The 22,072-nt window shown below is 36.2% G+C and overlaps 3 protein-coding genes across 6 annotated transcripts in view; 2 read left to right on the top strand and 1 right to left on the bottom strand.

Annotated features, from left to right (window-relative positions):
* The window catches only part of LOC134647275 (adenylate cyclase type 2-like), a 97,517-nt gene extending 75,688 nt beyond the window's left edge, over nucleotides 1-21,829 (bottom strand). The window contains exons 1-19 of one of the 4 annotated variants that reach the window (XR_010096817.1): nucleotides 21,709-21,829; nucleotides 19,552-19,734; nucleotides 15,308-15,454; nucleotides 14,508-14,673; nucleotides 13,670-13,872; nucleotides 12,028-12,177; nucleotides 11,491-11,609; nucleotides 9,724-9,868; nucleotides 8,416-8,552; nucleotides 7,735-7,884; nucleotides 7,226-7,370; nucleotides 6,570-6,635; nucleotides 6,304-6,440; nucleotides 6,046-6,216; nucleotides 5,641-5,965; nucleotides 5,188-5,551; nucleotides 4,663-5,094; nucleotides 4,432-4,556; nucleotides 3,796-4,353 (exon numbers count right to left, since the gene is read on the bottom strand). Coding sequence is in view for 3 of the 4 variants with exons in the window: in XM_063501551.1 (XP_063357621.1) it covers nucleotides 3,868-4,353; nucleotides 4,432-4,556; nucleotides 4,663-5,094; nucleotides 5,188-5,551; nucleotides 5,641-5,965; nucleotides 6,046-6,216; nucleotides 6,304-6,440; nucleotides 6,570-6,635; nucleotides 7,226-7,370; nucleotides 7,735-7,884; nucleotides 8,416-8,552; nucleotides 9,724-9,868; nucleotides 11,491-11,609; nucleotides 12,028-12,177; nucleotides 13,670-13,872; nucleotides 14,508-14,673; nucleotides 15,308-15,454; nucleotides 19,552-19,734; nucleotides 21,709-21,711 (3,654 nt within the window). In the remaining variant the exon portion in view is untranslated. Of the gene's footprint in view, nucleotides 1-3,688; nucleotides 4,354-4,431; nucleotides 4,557-4,662; nucleotides 5,095-5,187; nucleotides 5,552-5,640; nucleotides 5,966-6,045; nucleotides 6,217-6,303; nucleotides 6,441-6,569; nucleotides 6,636-7,225; nucleotides 7,371-7,734; nucleotides 7,885-8,415; nucleotides 8,553-9,723; nucleotides 9,869-11,490; nucleotides 11,610-12,027; nucleotides 12,178-13,669; nucleotides 13,873-14,507; nucleotides 14,674-15,307; nucleotides 15,455-19,551; nucleotides 19,735-21,708 lie in introns of those variants that run through there. The other 3 variants (XM_063501551.1, XM_063501552.1, XM_063501553.1) reach the window with 3 other exon arrangements.
* Nucleotides 200-1,217, top strand: LOC134647294 (general odorant-binding protein 56d-like). The gene is made up of 2 exons (XM_063501582.1): nucleotides 200-363; nucleotides 816-1,217. Exons 1-2 carry the CDS (start codon nucleotides 313-315, stop codon nucleotides 1,170-1,172), a joined length of 408 nt encoding a protein of 135 aa, XP_063357652.1. The 5' UTR covers nucleotides 200-312; the 3' UTR covers nucleotides 1,173-1,217.
* Nucleotides 2,339-3,513, top strand: LOC134647648 (uncharacterized). Its single transcript, XM_063502003.1, has 2 exons — nucleotides 2,339-2,479; nucleotides 3,160-3,513. The coding sequence occupies exons 1-2, from the start codon at nucleotides 2,423-2,425 to the stop codon at nucleotides 3,511-3,513; spliced, it is 411 nt and encodes a 136-aa protein (XP_063358073.1). The 5' UTR covers nucleotides 2,339-2,422.
* Nucleotides 21,830-22,072: the final 243 nt, after the last annotated feature.

Here is a 22,072-nt window from a genome sequence, read left to right as displayed (position 1 = left end):
GTAAGAAAGAGAAAATGGAAATAGGTATATGATTGACTATATCGATCGATACCTACTTGTAATGGACGTGACCTAAATAAACGTTCCTATGTTAGTAACGTACTGGTAGATTACAGAAATAATTTTATTGAACCTCCGGAAAGATGTCAACCCTGACATAGCGGATTAATGATTTCCATAATATATATTTCCTCGCACCTATGTACGGACCCCGACTCGATTTCCTTCGTGATCTATATAAAAGGGATTATTGTGTGGTAACATAATTCAGTAACTGGTTCAGCTGCTTTGGAACATCACTACTCCGCCAAGATGAAGACCCTGCTGGTATTAGCTGCGTTTGTTGCAGTCACTTGTGCTAATGTAAGTTATCTTTGTCTATATGTTTCTGGGATTCGTGTGTATAGCTCTATGACCCTTATCATTTGCTAAAGTAGCATTAAGATTGCATTAAGACCATCACACATATACATACATCGTAGTCAGGTAGTGTATTGGGGTAGGTATAGGTACATAAACAATGTTGCATAAAAGTTTTAGAATGACAACAGTTTGAAAGATTTCAACGCAGGCTTCGTCCGGTGGCTACAAATGCAAATCAGCAACATGCTTCGTCCCAAACATACCAAGGATGATATCCGCAACAGGCTTCGTCAGTTTGAATATAAAAAAGTTCATTCATAGGTAGGTACTCGTATTGGATACAAATTACAATGGAACAAAATGTGTTACTAATATTTAATTTTTTAAATGTAATGTACTTTAGAAGGACCCTATTTTTATTTTGTTTGTATCACATTTATTTATGTTTTCAGAATGTGCATCTATCACAATCACAAAAGGACAAGGTTCAACAGTACATCGTAGAATGCATGAAACAATCCGGGGTCAAACCCGAAGTTTTGGCCGAAGCGAAGAAGCAAAATTTCAAGGATGACGAAGCGTTGAAGAAGTTTATGCTCTGCTTCTTCCAAAAGTCCGGGATTATGGACCGCGATGGAAGGTTGAACGTCGACGTGGCTCTTTCGAAGTTGCCCCAGGGCGCGGATAAGGCAGGAGTTAAGAAGGCTCTGGAAGAATGTAGGGCAAAGAAAGGCAGGGACTCCGCTGACACTGCTTTTGAAGTTTTCAAGTGTTATCATCGCGCTACTCCCACTCATGTTGTGTTTTAACAAAAATAATGATCATCTTTATATCGGATGTACATATAATTTAAAACATTAGGATTAATTCATTACTTCATAATCTCATATCTGATAGAGCATTTTGTTGTATTTAAATGTAATTTATCACAATCTAATGGGATTTGTTTTTGTTGTATGCATTATTTGTTACGATTGTTTGTAAATAAATAAATTGAATTAAAACGGTTTTTAATTAAGACGAAAGGGGACGGCGTCCCGTGACCGTTCCATTAAATAAGCAATTTTAATTACTAATTGATCTTTTTTTACACCTCCTAAGACCCCTTTAAGACCCCGTGTACAACTTTTTATACATATTCCAAAAAATATTTTGAACTTTCGTTGAGTAACTAAGGGTTCTAAATTCAAAAACAAAACAAATGCTTCTGGGTCTCAGAAGGTTAAAGGAAAAAATTACGCTTCCGGCAGGACTTGAACCCGCAACCTCTGTGTGTGGTATTTCCTTTAATATAATTTGTAGTTAAGTATCGCTCGCTGCTTGTTAAAAAAATGTCTAATATTCATTGCACTTAATCCTATGGCGGACTTAATCCTATTAAAGCATTCTCTATCAGTCAACCAATGCAATGGGCTAAACCGGATATAGGGACTTTCAAGTGCATACAATTGTAACTAAGAGAGTACCTTCATTTTACTTAATACGTATATTTTACCTGAGGTATTGTATAACCTCTATTATTCGTTAGTCACATCAAGATTACATTTAGCTAACGTAATTGTTAAGTGAACCATAAAAGTAAATTAGGCAGTTAGTTACTGTACTTACATGGAAAAAATAAGGAAAAATTCATATGACATCAGTGTTATAACTTAACTCCTACTTGCTTTTTAGGGTTCCGTACCCAAAGGGTAAAAAACGGGACCCTATTACTAAGACTTCGCTGTCCGTCCGTCCGTCTGTCTGTCACCAGGCTGTATCTCATGAACCGCGATAGCTAGACAGTTGAAATTTTCACAAATAATGTATCTTTGTTGCCGCTTGCCGCTATAACAACAAATCCCATACAACAAACACAATTTTTTTGCTCTATTTTTTGTTGATGGTGCGGAGCGCGGCCGAGTCCGACTCGCACTTGGCCGGTTAATAACTTGACTAAATTATCCTCAACCCATGTAGGCTATATAAAAAGGATTTGAATGGATTATACCTCACTTAGGTTTCAAAGGTCGCTGCATCAACAAACCTTGCATTTCCAACTACGACCAGTGTATCTAAAATGCGTTACATAACCGCCTTGTGCTTAATATTTGCCTTGGAGTGTACTTGTGAAGTGGTAAGTATTATTTATTTTATATTTATGATTCGGAAACTAAGCTTTTTAACCATTAAAAACATAAGATGCTGGATTATTCTTTTTGAATACATTCAACCTAAGAAAAACTTTGAAACGTTTAAAGGTGTTTCATCACACTTGCCCGAAAAAGGTGTTAGGCGTACGTACTTAACTTAATTACGTATAGGCAATGCGGTCTATAATGTACGTCTGAAATTAGTCAGAAGTTTTATTTATTTCCTTTTCCCCCCCACAAGTGTAATGACAAATATTGTGCTTGCCGACCGGTACATGAATTACGAACTCGTGTTAATTATGTCCTCGTCTTCGGGTTCGGGCTTCAATTCACCCTCCTGTGTGAATTTCTTGTTTACCGCCCTTAATACACAATGTACTATTACAAGTATGCATATCATATTAAAGTTTCACACATTTTACGTTAAAAACTGAAAATCGAAATCGGCCAAGCAGTTAGATTGCAGAAAGTTAATTTCGTTTTATTTACATGATGTTATGTCAAGATCAATTCTTTTACATGGCTTGACAGTCTAGAGTCTGTGCTGAAAGAAAAGAGTCGTAGAATGTATTGGATCCCATACATTTCACGACTCTTTTCCTCAAGACTCTATAAGTAGACTGATCACACTACCTGAATAATTTTGATATCATTTTATTCTTAGGTAATACAACTAGAACCAGAGAAGACTGCAAAAGTAATTGAAAGTGCTATCAAATGTACTAGCAAGCATGGACTCAATTTAGATGTACTGGAAAGATTAAGGAGTAAAGAGAGAACAAAAGATGAAAAATTCTTGAAGTTTTTATACTGCACCCTTGAAGATCTTAAAGTTGTGAAGAAAAATGGATACTACATTGAGGATGAAGCCCTGAAGTTTGTACCGAAACAACATCAAGCAGTTCTAAAGAAGGCTCTAGAGGAATGCAACAAGAAACCAGGAAAGGATCGCATTGATGTATTGTACAATGTCTCCAGGTGTTTGAGAGACGATAGCAATTTACGCGTGTCAATCTAATTTTACGTGGAAATCGTGTTATACTTAAAAGTTGGTTTAGTATTTTTATTAAAATAAACGTTACTAATAATTAGGAATGTTTGCTAGAATATAGCTCATTGAAGCAGATTAGTTTATAGAAAAATTAATCTATAACTTAGTAATAAATACTTTATTTCTATAATTTCACTATTGTTAGGTACTTATTTGCTAGTCTACAACTAATAATATAAAAGGCACTATCACTGGTTACACGAGACATTCTACTTTTCTAATCGAATACCCGTTTTTTCCATTTGGTACCTAGATCCTTTCGGATCATAGACTTTAGACATTAAGTAAAACAGTACGTTTTCACGAGATTACTACAAAATATCAACAACGAGTTTCCATAACTTCAATTTCGGAGTCTGAATATGTATCACTGTGCACTGAAGACGACATTGATATGATATCATCACTAATAGAATTGCTTGATGTTACGCCAGTTAGAATTTCGGTGTCGTTTTCGTCTTCTAAATCTTCGATGATCGACGATACTTCAAAGTTGCCATCGCTATTGACTGAATTCTGTTTTTCGCTATTTACTGATAGTTGCCTTCCGCTATTGCCGGACAGCTGTCTAGTATTATAAACAGGAAAATCAGGATCGTAGTCGGATTCTGACGAGGTGATATTGCGCGCACTGTAGTGTCGATTTCTGTAACCTGCTGTACATACGTCCCTTTTAACTAAGTCATAATTTTCGTCAAGTGGGACGAAAAACGTTTTGATGTAGCCAGCTCCCTTGACAAATGTCTCACCGCGATACATAGTTACAATTCCACACTCCTCCAGAATCATTGCTGTTTCTTCTGTCACCTGTTGAATAAAATAGTGTTTGATTATTAAAGTTATTATTTATATATATTTTTTAAATCTTTATAATGTATTTCTTACTTGGATTTTGCCAGTTATACCCGTTGAATCCATCCGGGAAGCCATGTTGACTGCATGCCCCCAAATATCGTACAATGGTTTAATAGAACCAACTACGCCAGCTGCAACTTCTCCGTTAGAGATACCTATAAAACACATAAAAGGCTAGAATTTGATCATAATATGTAGTGGGTTCACAAGTAGGTATTTTTATACCACCCTAGTTTTGCGCGGGGGATAGAAAATGCTTACCAATGCGCAGATTTAGCCCTTCGAAACATTGGAAAGATCCGCGGTTAAAATTTTGTAGTTGCATCATCATTGCAGCAGCAAACTCGACCATGGTGACAACTATCGCACGGTTGTAAGGAGTGTTTTGTTGGCGGTCATGATAAGAGTCGGAATTAATTGATTCTCTCCTGTTAGGATCCAAACCGCAGGCGGCCATGTACGTCCATCCAGCCATTTTAATCTTTTCCACTTTGTAATCTGATGTGCCCGTCAAAAGCAATCTATCGAAATCTGATATCACTTCATCCAATATACTTAGCATTAGTTTATCGTCCGCGTTTTCTTCAACGCCCAGTTTGTAGTCTGTTAGAGATGCAAACATTACCGCCACATTGTCATATTTTTCATAGTAAAGTTCGTCTATAGATCTATTTAAATCTAAGTATACTTGAACTGGAAGAAAAAACAATATATGAATTAATGAATCTCGACTATTATTGTAAGATTTGACAATATTAACATATCTAACAACCGTCAAATACAAACCTACGTGTGCCGGCAGTATGTTTTCTAGAAGCATATTGTTAACCTTTAGCATAGTCTCAGCTTCGTGTTGTTCCTCTGTAAGCTGTAACTGCCACAAGTGATCCAGTCTGTTCCTATACTCAGTGGTTCTATCTATGAAATACAACGTGATGGTTATAAAAACGACGGATAGTGTGTGAGATACCCGGGGATCCAATCCCACATTAAATGTAGCATCTTCTGCGAAAAATGAGGTTTTCATTTCCCACACTACCCACAGGTAAAATATGGTCATTCCACCAGCCACGATCCACTTGAAAATGAAAAATACTCTGCTAAACAAAAAGTTTAGTAGTAAAGCTAAACCCCAACATTGTGTCACGTGCTGAAAGACAAACATTACATTATGAATATTTTATTAATTATTACAAAATGAAAATTAGAAGCATTATCGAAAAGTATAACAAATATTACCCACGAAGAATAACAGTTCGACAAAACGGTGACTGCTTGAACATCAGGGTCATCGGTTTTAACTTCTATGCATTCGATCACACTGACCATAGAAGTTGCCGCTAACGAGAAACTAATAAGCAAGTATATGGCTGTCCTTAGTCTTGCTGATCTGGTAATGCTCTCCGATATATCGTATATCCTCCGTAAGAAGCGATTTCGAGGTTGTTCCAGTCCTTTATATTTGTTCCAAAAAAATTGGAACCAAGTTAGCGGTTGCATGGTTATAAGGCCCCCTATGAGAAAAAGGACAGCGACAAATGTGTACCAGAGAAAACAGCAATACCTGAAACATAATTATATTGACTAGTATGTATTTCAGTAACCATCTTAATCGTTAATCGTCACTACATCAACTATACATACCAGTCGGTAGTCAATGCATTCACGAATGCTATCAGGAAAGATATGACGAGACAGCATGTGATGTAATACTTGAAAAGTGGGTCCGGTAGTAATAAAAATGTCTTTTCAAGTTGGTAGTTTTCGAACATCAACGTAAATCTGTTCAGCTTCGATTCTTTTTTGAAATGCTCCCTAAAATATAAAGTTAATATTTGTATCTATGTTTGTAAATAAATTTCACATAGAGGGTACATACATATGTGTGTTCTTTTTACTTACTTGCCACTGGTCATATCTTCGATTTCCTTTGCCATTTGAGCGTCGGCTGCTTTCAACATCTGTTGATATTCTACCAAATTTTCGTCCATAAAAGTTGTGGTTCTCCGATAATTTGATTGGTTTTTATTTTCCGACCGCTACTAGAAATACAGTGTCGAGTTATTATTTCACAAATTTTGTACCAAATAACAGTTAAGCAAAAAGGTAGGTATTTAAGAACGTAATTAAAAATTGAGGTTAAAATGTATTAATAGATGTTGACTTACTCTCTTTTTAATCATTTTGCTGAATCCAACTGATGCTCTACGATACGGTTTGTATTCTGTAATAGTCTGCAAATAAATTAATTTCAAAAATACGTCAAGGCAGTAGGTAGTAAGGGACTATTTGACATGAAAATAATTGTTTAGAATGAAAGTAATAGTTATTTGTACAACAAGAGATCAAAGTTTGATATTTCTTCGAGTGCTTATTTTGAGTCCCGTGCAAGCGAAAGATTCTATACTAGTGAATCTAATTTAGAATCTTGAGCGTAGTAAGGGACTCAAAAGCGCACGAGATGTAAATAACTTTGATCTCGTGTAGTTCACAAAACTTTTCACCTCAGCAGTGAGAACATATTAGAGAACCCGAAAAATGTATTCCTTCTTCATCACTTACCTCTATTCACTCATGTTTTCTTAAGATATACCAACAATTAAGTTTTCACCTCAGCAGCTCGAACAAGGGTACTTTGCTACTTAAAAACGGTGAGCAAAATCGCATACCCTTGTTCGAGCTGCTGAGGTGAAAAATAACATACATTATTGTACATGACAAATAACTTTAAAGAACTTGAATTCTACTTATATAGTAAAATTACATAGGTCGTAAAATAGATTTTGAGATTTAGCTAACGAGTAAGAAGAAGTGAAGAACTTACTCTGTCTGGCCTTGAGAGTAAAAATGTTTCTAATTTATTTTCTAAAATAAACGGATGATTTTGAGATTCAAAGTTAGGTTCGATTATGTATTCTCTAGCGTAGTCTATCAATAATTCCAGGGTTTGTTTGGTCACGTGAACTTTTCTGAAATGTAAAATCCTTCCGTTAAAACGATATAAATAAATATACTCCGTGATATTTTTGTTTTCTTATTTTATTTTATTTAGATTTTTATATACATATAGGTTAGCTATGACGCCCATGACTGGTGTGTTCTACTAGCCACAAGCACAGAATAAATAATAGTACTAAGTACAGAAGACTCACTCTCTAACAAAACGCGTCTGTTACGATCAGCACAGATATGGCCGCTAGGTGGCGACAGTGCCACGCGCGGCTTATGGCTTTCCCCAAAATTGGGGCCGAACGGATGTACTTTTAGCTACCTGTAGCAAAGCGACGAAATCGCGGAGTGAGCCACGCCTGCCACAAGTAGTTATTTTCTTACCCTGCTTTCCCTGTAGATTCCATCTTATTAGCTATAGTAGCATCTTTGGACCAGATATCGAATTGCCACTTTCTCATGCCTATTAATCCACTAAGAATCCGTCCAGAGTGAACTCCGATTCTCATGTCGATGTTCAATGACCGCTTCTCTCTGAAATTAATTAAATAATATAATAATAATAATTTAAGTCTATATATACTTGGTCAAGCAGATCTTGTCAGTAGAAAAAGGCGGTAAATTTGAAAAATGTAGGCGCGAAGGGATATCGTCCCATAGAAAATTTGAATTTCGCGCCTTTATTTACTGACAAGATTTGCTTGACCAAGTATATACGTCCCACTGCTGGGCACAGGCCTCTTCTCATGCGCGGAGGGCTTGGGCTATAGTCCTCACGCTAGCCCAATGCGGATTGGGGACAGCAGATGTATGCAGGTTTCCTCACGATGTTTTCCTTGGTACGAGCCAGACTCATTTTTCGAGACAAGAAAAACTCATTGCTACGAGCCAGGATTTGAACCAGCGACCTCCGGATCGAAAGTCGGACGTCATATCCACTCGGCCACCACCGCTTAAATAACTAAAGGCACCGCGCACCGCTGAAATTAATTATTTCTATAATTTTATTTTGCAATTATTGCAATAAATTATTTACTAACACGACTCCGATATCTAATTACTTACCTAACGTCCTTAATGATGTGAATCATATCGAGGCCTAAATCTACGCAGTTTTTAGCGTGTTGGGTAGTTGGCTTCGGGATTCCACTAACGCAGTAGTAGCAGTCGCCTAAGAACTTTATCCGCAGAACATCGAACTCCTGAAAAGTAATAGATTTGATTGTACTTATATCTTAATGACTTACTGCCGTATTCGAACTTCAAGATATTCACAAGAGACGACACGTACTAGATAGAATTAATTATAAGATGTAATTATTTTTGAAAAGATGTGTCCCGCCGAGTTTGTTGCCGGTCCCATAATGGGATACCCTCCTCCAATTGCGGGGGGATTTAAATCTTCTCGGGGCAGAGGTGTAGGGTTGGAGCCGGTCTACCTAGCTTTATTTGACGTTCATAAGCGCATTGTAATTATGCCTACTTGAATAAACTATCTTTTATCTTATCTTTATCTTTATCCATTCTAGATACGTTATAGTTTAGATTTCAACTAGTTATCTTTTGCAGCTCAATTCGGCCAACCAATGTCACTTTTACGTTAGATAGAGTTAGATATCTATTAGATGCGAATTGGATCTCTAAGTCATCTTGTTAATCGTTCAAGAGTATTTCGAGAATCGCGGAAATGTCAAATTTGACAGGTTAGATCCTAAAAATATCGTTATCGTATATTGGTGATGTCTAAAAGATATCTTATAGATATCTATTTCAAAATCCGAATCGGGCCCACAAAACCCTAAATTAACTCCCATTAATTACCTAATAGGAAATAATAGTAAGTTTACAGGATGGATTGTAAAACACGGAAGAATCAAGTAACTTAAGACTAATAACGGACTCTTAACTACCTACGGACAATTTTTTTTTGCAATTTACCCTACTGTATAATACTTTCAGATGTCAAAGAACATATATATATATGAACTTAATCCTAGAATAAGTTAGGGAACAATAAGATAATAGGTAATACTTTTTTTTTCACAATAGATTTTTACATTACTTATTGAAATCATCTTGAAATGGAATGGTACAAAATACAAAATACAATACCTAAGCAAAAACATTGTATTCAAAAGTAGCTATACCTATTTATGTGCACTTATGCAGCCCATGGCGCATGGCACACTGGATCCGATTCGCACGTCGCTTCGATGTTTGAGCGATACAACGCGACGCGCGTATTAAAGCTATATCGGAGCGAAGTTCGATTCGGATGCAGTGTGCCATGCGCTTAAAAATTTATGGTGTAAGTACTTAAAGTATTATTGAAATCCGACGTTGAATTGGCAATATCCAAAAACAATATTTTACCTCAGATGCTTCATCGAATCTGCCGAATAACTCATTCAGAAGCTCCACCATCCGCATTGGCGATAGCGTGGTGGATATCATGGTGTAATTTACGACGTCTGCATAAAGAATGCTCACGTTATCGTGCTCTTCCACGTACAATTGGCTGAAATTTTAAAACAATTAATGGTTAAACTGTGGACGATGTTGTTGGCATCACACTTTATTATCCTTTGTACTTTATTTCTGTGTCTAAACCCTATGTGTGTTAATGTTTTTAACAAGCTTTTATTAGGTCGACCTGTATGTAACTAACATGTAATGGAATCTAAGGTAACTAATTTAACCATCTTCCAAGGATCGTAGCGTCATGAAAATTGGCAGCTGTATGTAGTACTGATGACAATACAATAATAAGGTACTGTCGAACTGATCTGATGATGGAGACAGGAGGTGGCCATAGGAACTCTCGCCCTGTATGTAACTAACATGTAATGGAATCTAAGGTAACTAATTTAACCATCTTCCAAGGATCGTAGCGTCATGAAAATTGGCAGCTGTATGTAGTTCTGATGACAATACAATAATATGGTACTGTCGAACTGATCTGATGATGGAGACAGGAGGTGACCATAGGAACTCTGTGATGAAACAACGCAACCTAATTGTGTTAGGTGCTCTTAGAATTGTCTCGATGAGTATTAGTTGTCTGTCGTAGGAAAAGTACAGTCTGCGATAAAAGCTTGTACCAAAAATTAAATTTTTGCCAAAAACTTATTGTCCTAATAAATTGAAAAGAAAAAACTGTGCTCGGTGCGGGTTGGTATGACCATGTACTTTTCTTCGTGTTGAGTGGTGACTATCAAATACTCAAAAAATACCTTAAAGACTTCCTTTGTCCATAAGTTTTAAAATGAGAATGCAAGATAGATTTGTTTTGTGCCATTGGTTAAGCCTCTAATTGATAATTTCATTGACATTAAAATGTTTTCAGAAGCACGATAACATAATAATGTTGATGGTACATGTTCTGCGGTCATCGCATAAGTATAGGACAGAATAGTGAGTCACTTTAAGATAATCTAGGGATTTGACTTATCGGTGACCAATAATTCATTAATTCTATCGTAAAAATCATCAAAAAGTTGAAATTATTTCTAGAAACGGGATAATAAATAGGTTTACGATTTAAATGTTCGTATAACTGTAAAAAGACAAAGTAAGTACTTACTCAAAACATCATAACTATCCGTAATGTAGGTCAGTGAATCAATTTAATTTATGGATAATCTAATATTGGACTTATTGGCGATGTATGGATTTAAACATTTTTTGCGAATAATTTATCTATCTTTCACCTCGAAAGGATTATTAGGAAGCACGTGTTTAGAACTTAATTGACCGGAATTCCGGTATTGACTTATTCGTTTCTTGTATATATATTTTTATTACTGACGAATCTGTTTACTATTAGTCGTTAGCTAGTTGTCTGATGATGGCTAGACAGCTGCCTCATGCTACATTTTATTCTTTTTATATCATCAAACATCAACATTTATTCAGCAAATAGGCCACAAGGTCACTTTTACAGGTCAACATGGAATTTTAATACATGCAAAAAAAAAACACATCAGCGATTATAAAATACATCTAAGCGGCTAAATGCATCTGTAGGTGTCCTATCTTTTGAAGTTTATTTGTGATTGTTAAATTTTATGTGTAATTTTAGCATAATATTGACCTTATCTTCCAATACTAATGTAGGTACTACATAAAAAATATTCTTACTTGAATGATCTCATGGTGTAGCTTAGAGTATGAGACTCTATACCAAGAAACATGTTGCGAATATCTTGACGAACTCTCGATACTATGTGCTCCGGAATGATGCTCAACATGAGGCGCTCCTGAAAATATTTGAAAGCAAATTGTTATTAAAGTATTGGAAACTAACGTATAACGTTACGAAATCTAGTCCAACCTGTGTAGTCACAATCGCCTACTGTGACGAACTTATCTACATTTTAGTTACTTCAAACTTCGGAATGCGTGTTCAAAAACATTATTCAAAAATAGATCATTTAAAGGAAAGTCAATAGTGCTCGATCTCATGTATTTGCTCCCTTTTCACCACCTCCACCAGCCTCCATAAGTAGTAGGTACCTTTATAATTTATACGTTCCATTGCTGGGTAAGGTCCTTCTATTACTGTACAAGAGAGTTTAAGATTTATAGTTTCGAGCTAGCTCAATGCGGATGAGAGACTTCACAATTAATATAAGATTTTGCATGCCCATTTCTACTACACTGAAATTTTACACTTACTTCCTGATCTTTGACGAATTTCAACCGTAGCGTACTCTCCACGCAAGCCCGACGGTCGAGGAACGACCGCCTCGTCACTATCTCGTTCATAAGCCTGAAGTATACGCCCATCAGATTCACGCCGATAAGGTACAGTGTGTCCGAAGCCACCTAAAACGAGGGGAATCCCATTATTAATAGGCTATCTAATATCTATTAGGTTTTGATTACAGGAGTAGTATTGAATCAATCGATAACAATTAAACAAATGATTCAACAAAAACAGCTAGTTTAAACATACTACTAGGGTTACCTTGAGCTGTGTTGTGAAGTTAAAAGTTCTACTGTTTTAGAGTGAAATATGACCAGACTGTACGAAGTATTCCCTTTCGTCCGTGCTTTGTGTTTTGATTGCGTTAGTTAGATAATATTAATTAAGACGTTTTCATAATTATAATCTTTTCTTCTGAATGTATTTTTTTGCCATAAATTTATTTGGCTTTCCTACTTTCTACTCAAATGTTTGTTAGAGTTTGTTAGAGTTAGAGCGATTTCTTTGCAAAAGACTATATTCTTGTGCAAGGTGTAGATTTCAATAAAGAGATAGGTAGTTCATCTGGGATCGTTTACTGTTTAAACTGCAGGCGAGTACACTTTCTAAGAGAAATCGCTTGCCTGCAAAAACTTGAACTTGCTTATCACTACTCGATGATAGTCGCCGGTCTGACAACGGGATACCTGACTTTAATGCAGGGGTTCCCAAAGTTGACTGGGCTCCGACCCACCTAACAAAAACTGCCACTTTTGGGGCCCAACTCTTGGCCGCCTTAAAAAGGGGGTATAAAATAGTATTCACCAGGAAATCTGGGGGTCACCAGACCCTCAGATTTCCTAGTAGTTTCAGGGCCCACTCAATATTCGACCCACCAATAGGTTGCGATGCATAGTTTGGGAAATGCTGCTTTAATGTGATAGAATAGAGACTATCAAAATATTATTAATGTATATCATGAATCTTGAATGAAAGTCATGAATAGTCAGCGAACTTTACGGTCGCCTCAAATACAAGTGGATTATATAAGAGTAAAATAATAATATTATGTTTCATTGGCTGTTATCGATTCATGATTGATCGTGGTTTATAAAAAAACTCTGTATATACTTACATAACATTTTATCGGATTAATCAACAAATTAAGTAAATCTGTGATTGTTTTTTTTTGTTCACCAAAATATTTGCGACAAAAATCAACAGCCATACTCAATGTTAAACATAAACTTACAAGATGTCCCAAGCATGCTGCTACTTTAGCAAAGTGTCCACGAATGTGCATCTAGAAAACACTGGTTGATGAGTTCCGCGTAGACTAAGAAAAATATGAAAATAAAAGATTTTCTGTATTTTGTTTAAGTTAGCGTCATCTGTCTGTATCATTTCTTAATGCTGTTAGTAGGTATTATCACGTAAAAATATAGCACAAAAAGGTTGGTTCACCTGTCATAGTAATGTAACTTAATGAACCTGAGGTACGCATGGCGAAGTAATAAAAAAAATACACGATTAATTAGAAGTCATGGGTCATGGGCGCTGAGAATAGGCATATTGCTTGTACTTATACTTATATACTTATAAAATAATGACTAGTAATGAATATAAACTTACCACTACTTGTATCCGTGGATCCTCAATATAAGTGACAAAGGCGAAGATAAATATGTATATTATGCTGACCAGAACGCCGAGGAGGATGGCGAGGAAGTTGTTCCTCATCGGCAGAAAGATGTATATCGAGAGCAGGGCCATCGTGGAGTAGGCAGGTCGGAGCGACATTCCCTCATAGTGACTAAATATTGGTACTGCAATGTCTGTGAAATTAAAACAACGGCACTGTTACAGTTAAGTTCCGCATCAATATTAAAATCAGTAAAATTGTGTGTGCCAAGGATTAGTTAAATTGTGTTTTAAAAGGGAAAACTTCTTTAATACCTAATTCATTTCAGGAGTCCTACTCGTACATTTAGAGGTATATTACATTTCCACTTATGTCAAAACACTAAGCAAGGAAATATAAAGGTACGTTAAGGTATTTTTGCACAAAGCGATGAAACAACAAGGCGAGATAAACAGTTTTACCTTAAGCGCAGAAAGAAAAACAAAAGAGTTTTTGTATTTCTGCAGAATATATGAGACCTAGGGAGGGTGCGTCTCTATGATTAATGGTTTAGCGTTATTGGAAACGCCACAAATAAACACCATCTTTAGTTTTTCTCACAACTGCCGCGTTCGGAGATAAAATGAATTTTCAGACGAGCTCTTTTCTCACATCCAAGCGATATGAAAGTAATTTCCACACTTCCTCGTGTTATACTTATCGTGAAGCACTCGGTGTTATCGGTGAATAAAACTACGTCATGATGTGATTCACGATTGATTTCTGCTTTCATCTGTATCAAGTCTTAAAATGTCTTGTATAATGACCACAATTAATCACATTCCTTACCGGTGAACACGAGGTCAAGCGTGATGACAAACGTTACAAAAATGGGTATCCAGAACCACCTTTGCTTCAACGGGTTGTAGAAGCATTTGCACAAAAACAGCATTGGTACGGCAATTCGTAATATGTACATTGCAAATGATAAATACGTTGATTTCCATAACACCTGCTAAACAAACGAAAAAAACTTGGTTCATTATATCATTAAAATATATTTCATGGGGAGGTCTGTCGATAAAATATATGGAGCTCGTTTTGTAATATACATCTCGCAACTTCGGCGGCGTAGGGTGATGATGATGATTGATCAAAAATATCCTATGTCCTTCCTTGGGCCTCAAACTACATATCTCCATACCAAATTTGTCAAGAGGTAACAGACAGACAGACAGAGTAACTTTCGCATTTATATTGTTATTTAGGAGGGATGATAACATGGCATAGGTAAGTCATAACTCATATAAACATGTCTTTACAGATTTTACACTCTAAATTCCAAAGAGTAAATCTTAAATTCATTCACCTTTCATTTGCTTTTATAGTTTTGCTGCAAATTGTCTTTTAACGTCAATATGATATTATTGAAGTTTTAACGCAACAGCATGCAAAGCAAAACTGTTATCATACAGGGTAGATATTAAAATCATATCTACTTATTATATTATATCATATAAGAATTCTCTTGAAAGGCACTGTACCGCTTTTAATAGCCACTTCAGATTTTCTCTGGTATTACATGTATATACATATATGCGTCAGAATGTTTCTTCGGCCTATTTTAAAAATTGCAAGTATTCACTTACCTCTGAGTACGTACTAATAATTACTAAACTAATGTGAGTCGTTGAAAAAAACACTAATAACGATATATAAATATAGATGAGCGATTCCCTTAATTTGTCGTCATATTTTCTATATAGACCTTCTAAGTCTTTTTGGTCGAATTGATCCTGAAACAAGGAAAAGAATATGTATTTTCCTAGAGTGTTTACCTTATCAAATTGAAATCGATAATAATTTATTACCCTCACGTCCTGTTGCACCTATAAAGATACGAGCAAGTGTGGCTTTTCGGCTGAGGCAAAATAGTTCACAACCATATTGCCCAAGTCTGACTCTTAATTAGGTTTTCATTACTTATAAATATTTAAGCAAATTTTATATTACACTGTTTTGCATAGGAGGCCAGTTAAAGTTTCTGATATTATTTCCTCTGTGCTATTCTTTGAAAAGTACAGAGAAAGAACGTCTTTTAAACATGAATGGCACTTATAATATAAGACAATGAGACTATTATTAAAGTACTTCGTCTTTGTCAGTACTCATAATCGTCGTACGATAAAGAAACATAGGAAGGCACTTCCTGCTTATGAACTTTCCAATTTAAATAATGTTTTGATATCGTAATAAGACGATTACCTGTTATATCTAGTGCTATAATTATTTATGTATCATCTCATAAAATGATCTTCAAAAATATTTGTTTCTTAACAATTTCTAATAGGCCCGCATTATTACTGTATATTAACCTTTTAACCGCCGTAGACTGATATATAATAAAGACACATAAAATCGAGCTCATATAGCCACGGTCTGATAAATACCTAAGACAAAACTTCGTGTAACTCCGTACCGCCGGCGACACGAGCACGATCGATGAAAAATTCTACGGCGGTTAAAAGGTAAATAATCCTAGGTGCCCGTAAAGAAAGATTCCTTCTAAGGCCCCCTTCCTAATAACCCGGGGTTAAGCGATTAAACCGTTAACCCAGTCTCAAATTGAATTGTTAACCATGGTTACGCCAGGTTTAACCGGTTATTTAGTGAAATGGTGCGTCAAAAAAAAAAGCGCTGGTCGCCTAGCGGTAAGAGCGTGCGACTTGCAATCCGGAGGTCGTGGGTTCGAACCCCGGCTCGTACCAATGAGTTTTTCGGAACTTATGTACGAAATATCATTTGATATTTACCAGTCGCTTTTCGGTGAAGGAAAACATCGTGATAAAACCGGACTAATCCCAATACGGACCTAGTTTACCTTCTGGGTTGGAAGTAGGGCTTCCAAATACCGGACTTCTCACAATACCGGTATTAATACCGAAACTGTCTTCATCAATACCGGGATCCCGGCATCCCGGTATTAGATATGAGCGCCGCGCCGGCGCGCCGCCGCCGCCGACGAAGTTTTCGCGCCGCCGCCGCCGACGCTGCCCTATCGGCGTGGCATCGGCGTGACCTTGGTAGTTACTACTACTTTCAGAGGTTTAAGAACCAGATAATATATCTTAAATCGAGTTTAGATCTATAACGGCGCCACTTCGAATAGTTTATAGGCATTCAAAAGGTATTTTAGGCCCATATAATTCAAAAATATCGAAGGTAAATGCAAATTTATTTGTCTAGTAACCGCGCTACTAGTCTTGGGGAAACGATTTTTTTAAATATCAATTTAAACATCAATATGCTCGTAATAAACATACTGATTTCCTTCCATTTTTATTGTGGAACGTACATTACAATTTATAGATTGTATATACACTAGATATGTCAATCACAATGAAAAAATTACCTGTGATCAAATCAACTCTGGCTAACGTGAGACTCGAATCTTTGGAGTATCGACCCAATGCATAACTAATTTTGCCAACTGTTAACCATCCGTCATTTACCGCGAATTTAACCATTGCAAGCATGATTAATCGTCTTTAAAAGGTATAAAAAGGGGTTAATTTTGAGATATTAATGGTTTCCACGTCCAAATGTCCAGCCGTTGGCTTCGCGCGGAAGGGCGTCGGAATCGGGTCTTATTTAAACTTGGCCACTGATCAAATTTCAAGCTTTGCTCTCTCGCAGCTCAATCTTTGGCCTTGCATCGCTTGCATGGAAGTAAGCCACTATCTGAACCTGTAAGTTTTTGGCCCTGTTTGGAGCTCAGCTTTCGGCCTCTTTTAAAACTCTTGAGCATTGGTCCTTGTCTGATCTTAGCTCCATTGCAGCTCGGCCTTTGGCGTCGCACGAATGCGCCCGCAGGAAAGCTCCAGATCTTTAACACTATGGCTTCGGTCTTTATTAGCCTTCACCCTCGCTCTGCTCTCTTGTAGCTCCGCCTCGCACAGAAGCGCGCTGTTGGCGTTCGATTCTTAGCTGTATGCTTACCTGCAGCTTATCCTCTGGCCTCGCATTGGGAGGCGTCGAAATCAAGTCTTCGGTGTTACATGGAGCTCGGCCTTGGGCCTCACTTTTTGACATAAATCGGTTTTGTTGGGTCGATGTTGGTTAATGACGGAGCTCGATTTTATTAAAAAAAAATTAAATTTAAATCTATTTATTTCGCTAAAAAAGTACTTAAATCTACATACATTTGTGTGCAAAATCTCTAGTATGAGATTATGTGCGCGGTCACTAAAACTCGCGTTTTGATGTTACCTAATAATACATTGAGTAATTCGAAATGTAAATATCTACTTTTCTTAATTTAACTAATGGGTTTATTTTAGTTTGTTTGCCAGTATATTTGCCAGAGCATTATCATTTGTGAAATATTCCTTTAGAATTTTATTGAGTTACGATGATTTTCTATTTTCTAAAATGTGTACTAATTCCTTAGGTAATTTATTTAATATATCTGAACTGTCGACAAGACGTTCCCTGATACAGTATATCCGCAATTTTTAACTTACCACAAAAGATAAGGGCCTCGCTAAGATCTTCCGGCCTGAACCTCGCCAAGATTAAGACCGCCTTTGATGCAGCGCGATACCGCCTATCCACAGTTTATACGATATAAAACTTTTTTCGTATCATTACTCAATAAATTATCCTTGAAAAAAGAAAAAGCATTTATTTTATAACTTTCTTACAGCAAAAACATGTTTTTTCGGTAAAATTTTGGTTTGAATTTTTTTTTTCATTAATCGAAGGTGTTTCAAGGCCACGCCGCCGATTCGCCGCCGCCGCCGACCAATTTTGACCGGCGCGCCGCCGCCGGCTAAATGCCTATCGGCGCTCATATCTACCCGGTATTGGATATGAATCGCTTAAAAAATTATAGTTTTATTGAAAAGGGGAATTAGAAAGGCTCACCGGAATACCAGATATGTCCAAAAAGCTATTACAACAATAAACAATCAATGCCGCCATCTGCAATAATTTTATTTCACACTCCAGGTTGGCAATAATTTTATCCAATTTGTTGACTTCACCTCACCACTCTCACCAGTCACATTTTTAGTCAAACTTAACCAACCAGACAACTTTTTTCAAATTTCCGTCAAAATTGGTTTGCCATTATTACAGTTATCCTTGCTCTTTCGATTTATTTTTGGATAAAATTATAAGCTTAATGTCCACTATCATCAAATATGATATGAATACATCACTCACATAACTTCAGGATTCATCCACCACCAACCACCAAATATTTACCTGACACATAGGCAAATCTTGTTTCAATAATAAAATGAGGGCTAGAGGCCAGTTAGAGTTAGACCAAGTAAAGTCTGCAACGATTTTGATAGCATACGTAGTACGCAGTGCAAGTGTTATTTGTACGTCATAATTTCATAGAAGTTTGACGTTTAAAATAACACTTTCATTGCGCGTGCTATCAAAATCGTTGCAGACGTTTCTTGTTCTAACTCTAGATGCATCTGACGTTTAGTAAGCTTTTTGATACACTGAGTATAATGGATTTAAAGGGTTTATACTGCACATTTCCCTCGTTTTTTAAAATACCGGGATCCCGGTATTGTGTTTAAAAATACCGGTATTGAAAAATGAGTTTAAAAAGACGGAATCCCGGTATTTCGGGATCCCGGGATCCCGGTATTGGAAGCCCTAGTTGGAAGGTCAGATGGCATTCGCTTTCGTAAAAACTAGTGCCCACGCCAATTACTGGGATTGGTTGCCAAGCGGACCCCAGGCTCCGCTGAGCCGTGGCAAAATGCCGGGACAACGCGAGGAAGATGATGATGATGGTGCACGTGGGCCGAAGAAAACTTCAGCTTCCAATCAATCAATTCAACAAAATCAACTGGGTAATTCAACTTACCCTCAAGTACTTCCAGTTCCACTGCTTGCCGCCAACCTGCTCGGCCTCCTGTACTCTGAACTCGTGCAGGGACGACAACACGCTCGTCGCCCGTCCATTGTTCATGGAATATCTGGCTAGCAACTCGAGCGCCCCCACTTGTAGCACCACGGAGCCTGTGGTCCGCGACATGGAACTTTCACCCTGGGAAAAAGATTATTGTGACTCAAAAACCACAAAATTAAAAATAGTATGAATAAACAGAATGTGTGTATATAGGCAAAATAATGTTAGGGATGAATGTTGATAGACAGAGAGCGGACGGAAGACCCAAAAAACGATGGATGTATTGTTTGAAAGAGGATATGAGAAATAAAGAAGTGTGCTGAGGTGACGTAAGATAGAGGAGATTGGAAGAGGAAAACATGTTGTGGCACATAACGTGGGATAAGGGCAAGAAGAAGAAGAAGAAACAGAATGTGTGTGGGGATGTAGAATAAATTCAATATACGCGATATAATCCGTTTTAATAGTTTTATTTCATGAATAAACAGGTTTTTTTTTATGGAATTAATTATTCCGGGATATCTTGATTGATTAGTAGGTAAGAGAGTGTTGAGTTCCGATGGGTTCTGTAATCACACGATTTTTACAAAGTTTATAAGTTTTTTCCTTATGATCTTCGCATATTTATAGTTTCCTTAAGATCGTCTCGTTTTTTTTAGGCCTAGTTATGTTCTGGCACTCTTCTTTTAATACTAGTGTATATTAAAGTGTCATTCTATGGAACTTGCTAACTATGTAAACAAACCGCCATGTTGAAATTGTCAATAAATATGAATTTACCAGTGACTTTTGTTTACATAGCAAGTTCCATTAGAATGACACTCAGTGAACATGACACTTTATAGGTATCTTCGAACGAGTTTCCTCCAGTACTAATTTGGTTTTCTTTGTCAATCAGTCAATTATCATTTTATCTTGTATAAAAGTATCTAATTCCTACAAGTTTTGTACTTTCTTAATGAAGAGTAGGTATTATGATAGCTATATGGTATTAAATATCATAATGTTATAAAATGTCACATGTGAACGTACCAAGATAAAATAAATTTTTAAATTAATTTTAAGTCATAATGAAATGTTTATTTGGATAACCGTAGGTGAAGGCAGAGGGTGGTGTTTAAGTGGTCATACATTGCAGAACGCATAGGTATACACGCATATTTAACTTAGCACATACTTGTTATTTATCCTATTTATTTAGTATAATATTTTATATTATCCTTTTTAAAGTCAGTTTTTTTTGTAAAAAGTTTTTGTATCGGGATTCCAACAGATACATTTTACTTTTTAGAGATTTTAAGGTTTCATATTAAAAATTGATTTACAAGTAATAGTTACCGGTTATATTATGTAAGTACGGAAAAATATTCTGGTGTATACAGATAGAATAGAATAGAATAGAATAGAATAGAATAGAATAGAAATAATTTTATTCGTGAGCACAAACACAAAATAGAAAATTATACATAACAGAGAATAAAAGGATAAAGTGCCACGAAATGGTCTCACCTCAGCGTGTTGTTGGATAGGTACGGCTAACAGTCAAATACGGTTAAAGGGGAATAACATATAATCAGTTGTATGCCGATTGATTACGTTAGATTCTGTTTTGTGAATGGAATGTAGTTTGATATCAAAGTCTACTTACTAGTCAACGAGATAAAACTATTTCAACAACAACATATTGTAATACATCCACTTAATTACCAAACTGGGGTATATATATGTACCATAGAGTTTTTTTCAATTGTCACTAGGTGAAGAAAAGTTGATAAAAAATATTTTTTATAGTACCTATTTTTTTGTTTAGTGCTTAAATATGTTGTAGCTCGTTATTTCAAGGTTTTTGTTGTTTTTTATGACTTTGAAATATTTTAATAAACACTGAACACTTACATTACAAATTGAAATTGGCTCTTTGGTTAAATTATGATAAATATAATATTACGTATATCATAGTTTTATGATACAAAGCGTAACAACAAGAAACAGAGAAATAACATGTTTTGTTTGCTTAGGTGTCCTTATCATAACATTACGCAGGCAAAATCTACGAATGTCACAAAATAAATCAATAAATTTAGGTTTTTATTGATATGGTAAAAAACTTACCATTGTCAGAAGATTTTAAGTATCATTATCACTCTCACGAACAAGAAAACAAACACTTTTACAGCACACGGTTATGTTTGACGGTTGTGTCAGCGAGCAACGAGCGGTGAATGAGCTGCCGGCTAACGGTATCTATGATTAAGCGCCACTTAAACAGATATTACCTGATAATTATTGATAATCAAATATAAATAATTAGGTAATATTATTACACCTTAATTAATACATATGTATGGACGGATATGCTTTGGCTAAATACGATAAATTAGAAACACACGTAGATTTGCAAGGATTTCGGGATTATATTAGAATTTCTTATTCTTTTATCATAGGTTTGCAATCAAAATATGACTGTGAAGTGGCC

The sequence above is a fragment of the Cydia amplana genome, chromosome 4 (genome assembly GCF_948474715.1).
Source record: "Cydia amplana chromosome 4, ilCydAmpl1.1, whole genome shotgun sequence".
NCBI lineage: Eukaryota > Metazoa > Arthropoda > Insecta > Lepidoptera > Tortricidae > Cydia > Cydia amplana.
Note: the sequence above shows the minus strand (reverse complement) of the source record. Positions and strands in the feature narration are given on the sequence as shown.

Bases quoted from the DNA above. Each gene is read 5' to 3' on its own strand.
- LOC134647294 (XM_063501582.1), top strand. From the start codon at position 313: ATGAAGACCCTGCTGGTATTAGCTGCGTTTGTTGCAGTCACTTGTGCT. The intron at 364-815 runs GTAAGTTATCTT...TTATGTTTTCAG, and splicing joins TTGCAGTCACTTGTGCTAAT to AATGTGCATCTATCACAATC.
- LOC134647648 (XM_063502003.1), top strand. From the start codon at position 2,423: ATGCGTTACATAACCGCCTTGTGCTTAATATTTGCCTTGGAGTGTACT. The intron at 2,480-3,159 runs GTAAGTATTATT...TTTTATTCTTAG, and splicing joins TGGAGTGTACTTGTGAAGTG to GTAATACAACTAGAACCAGA.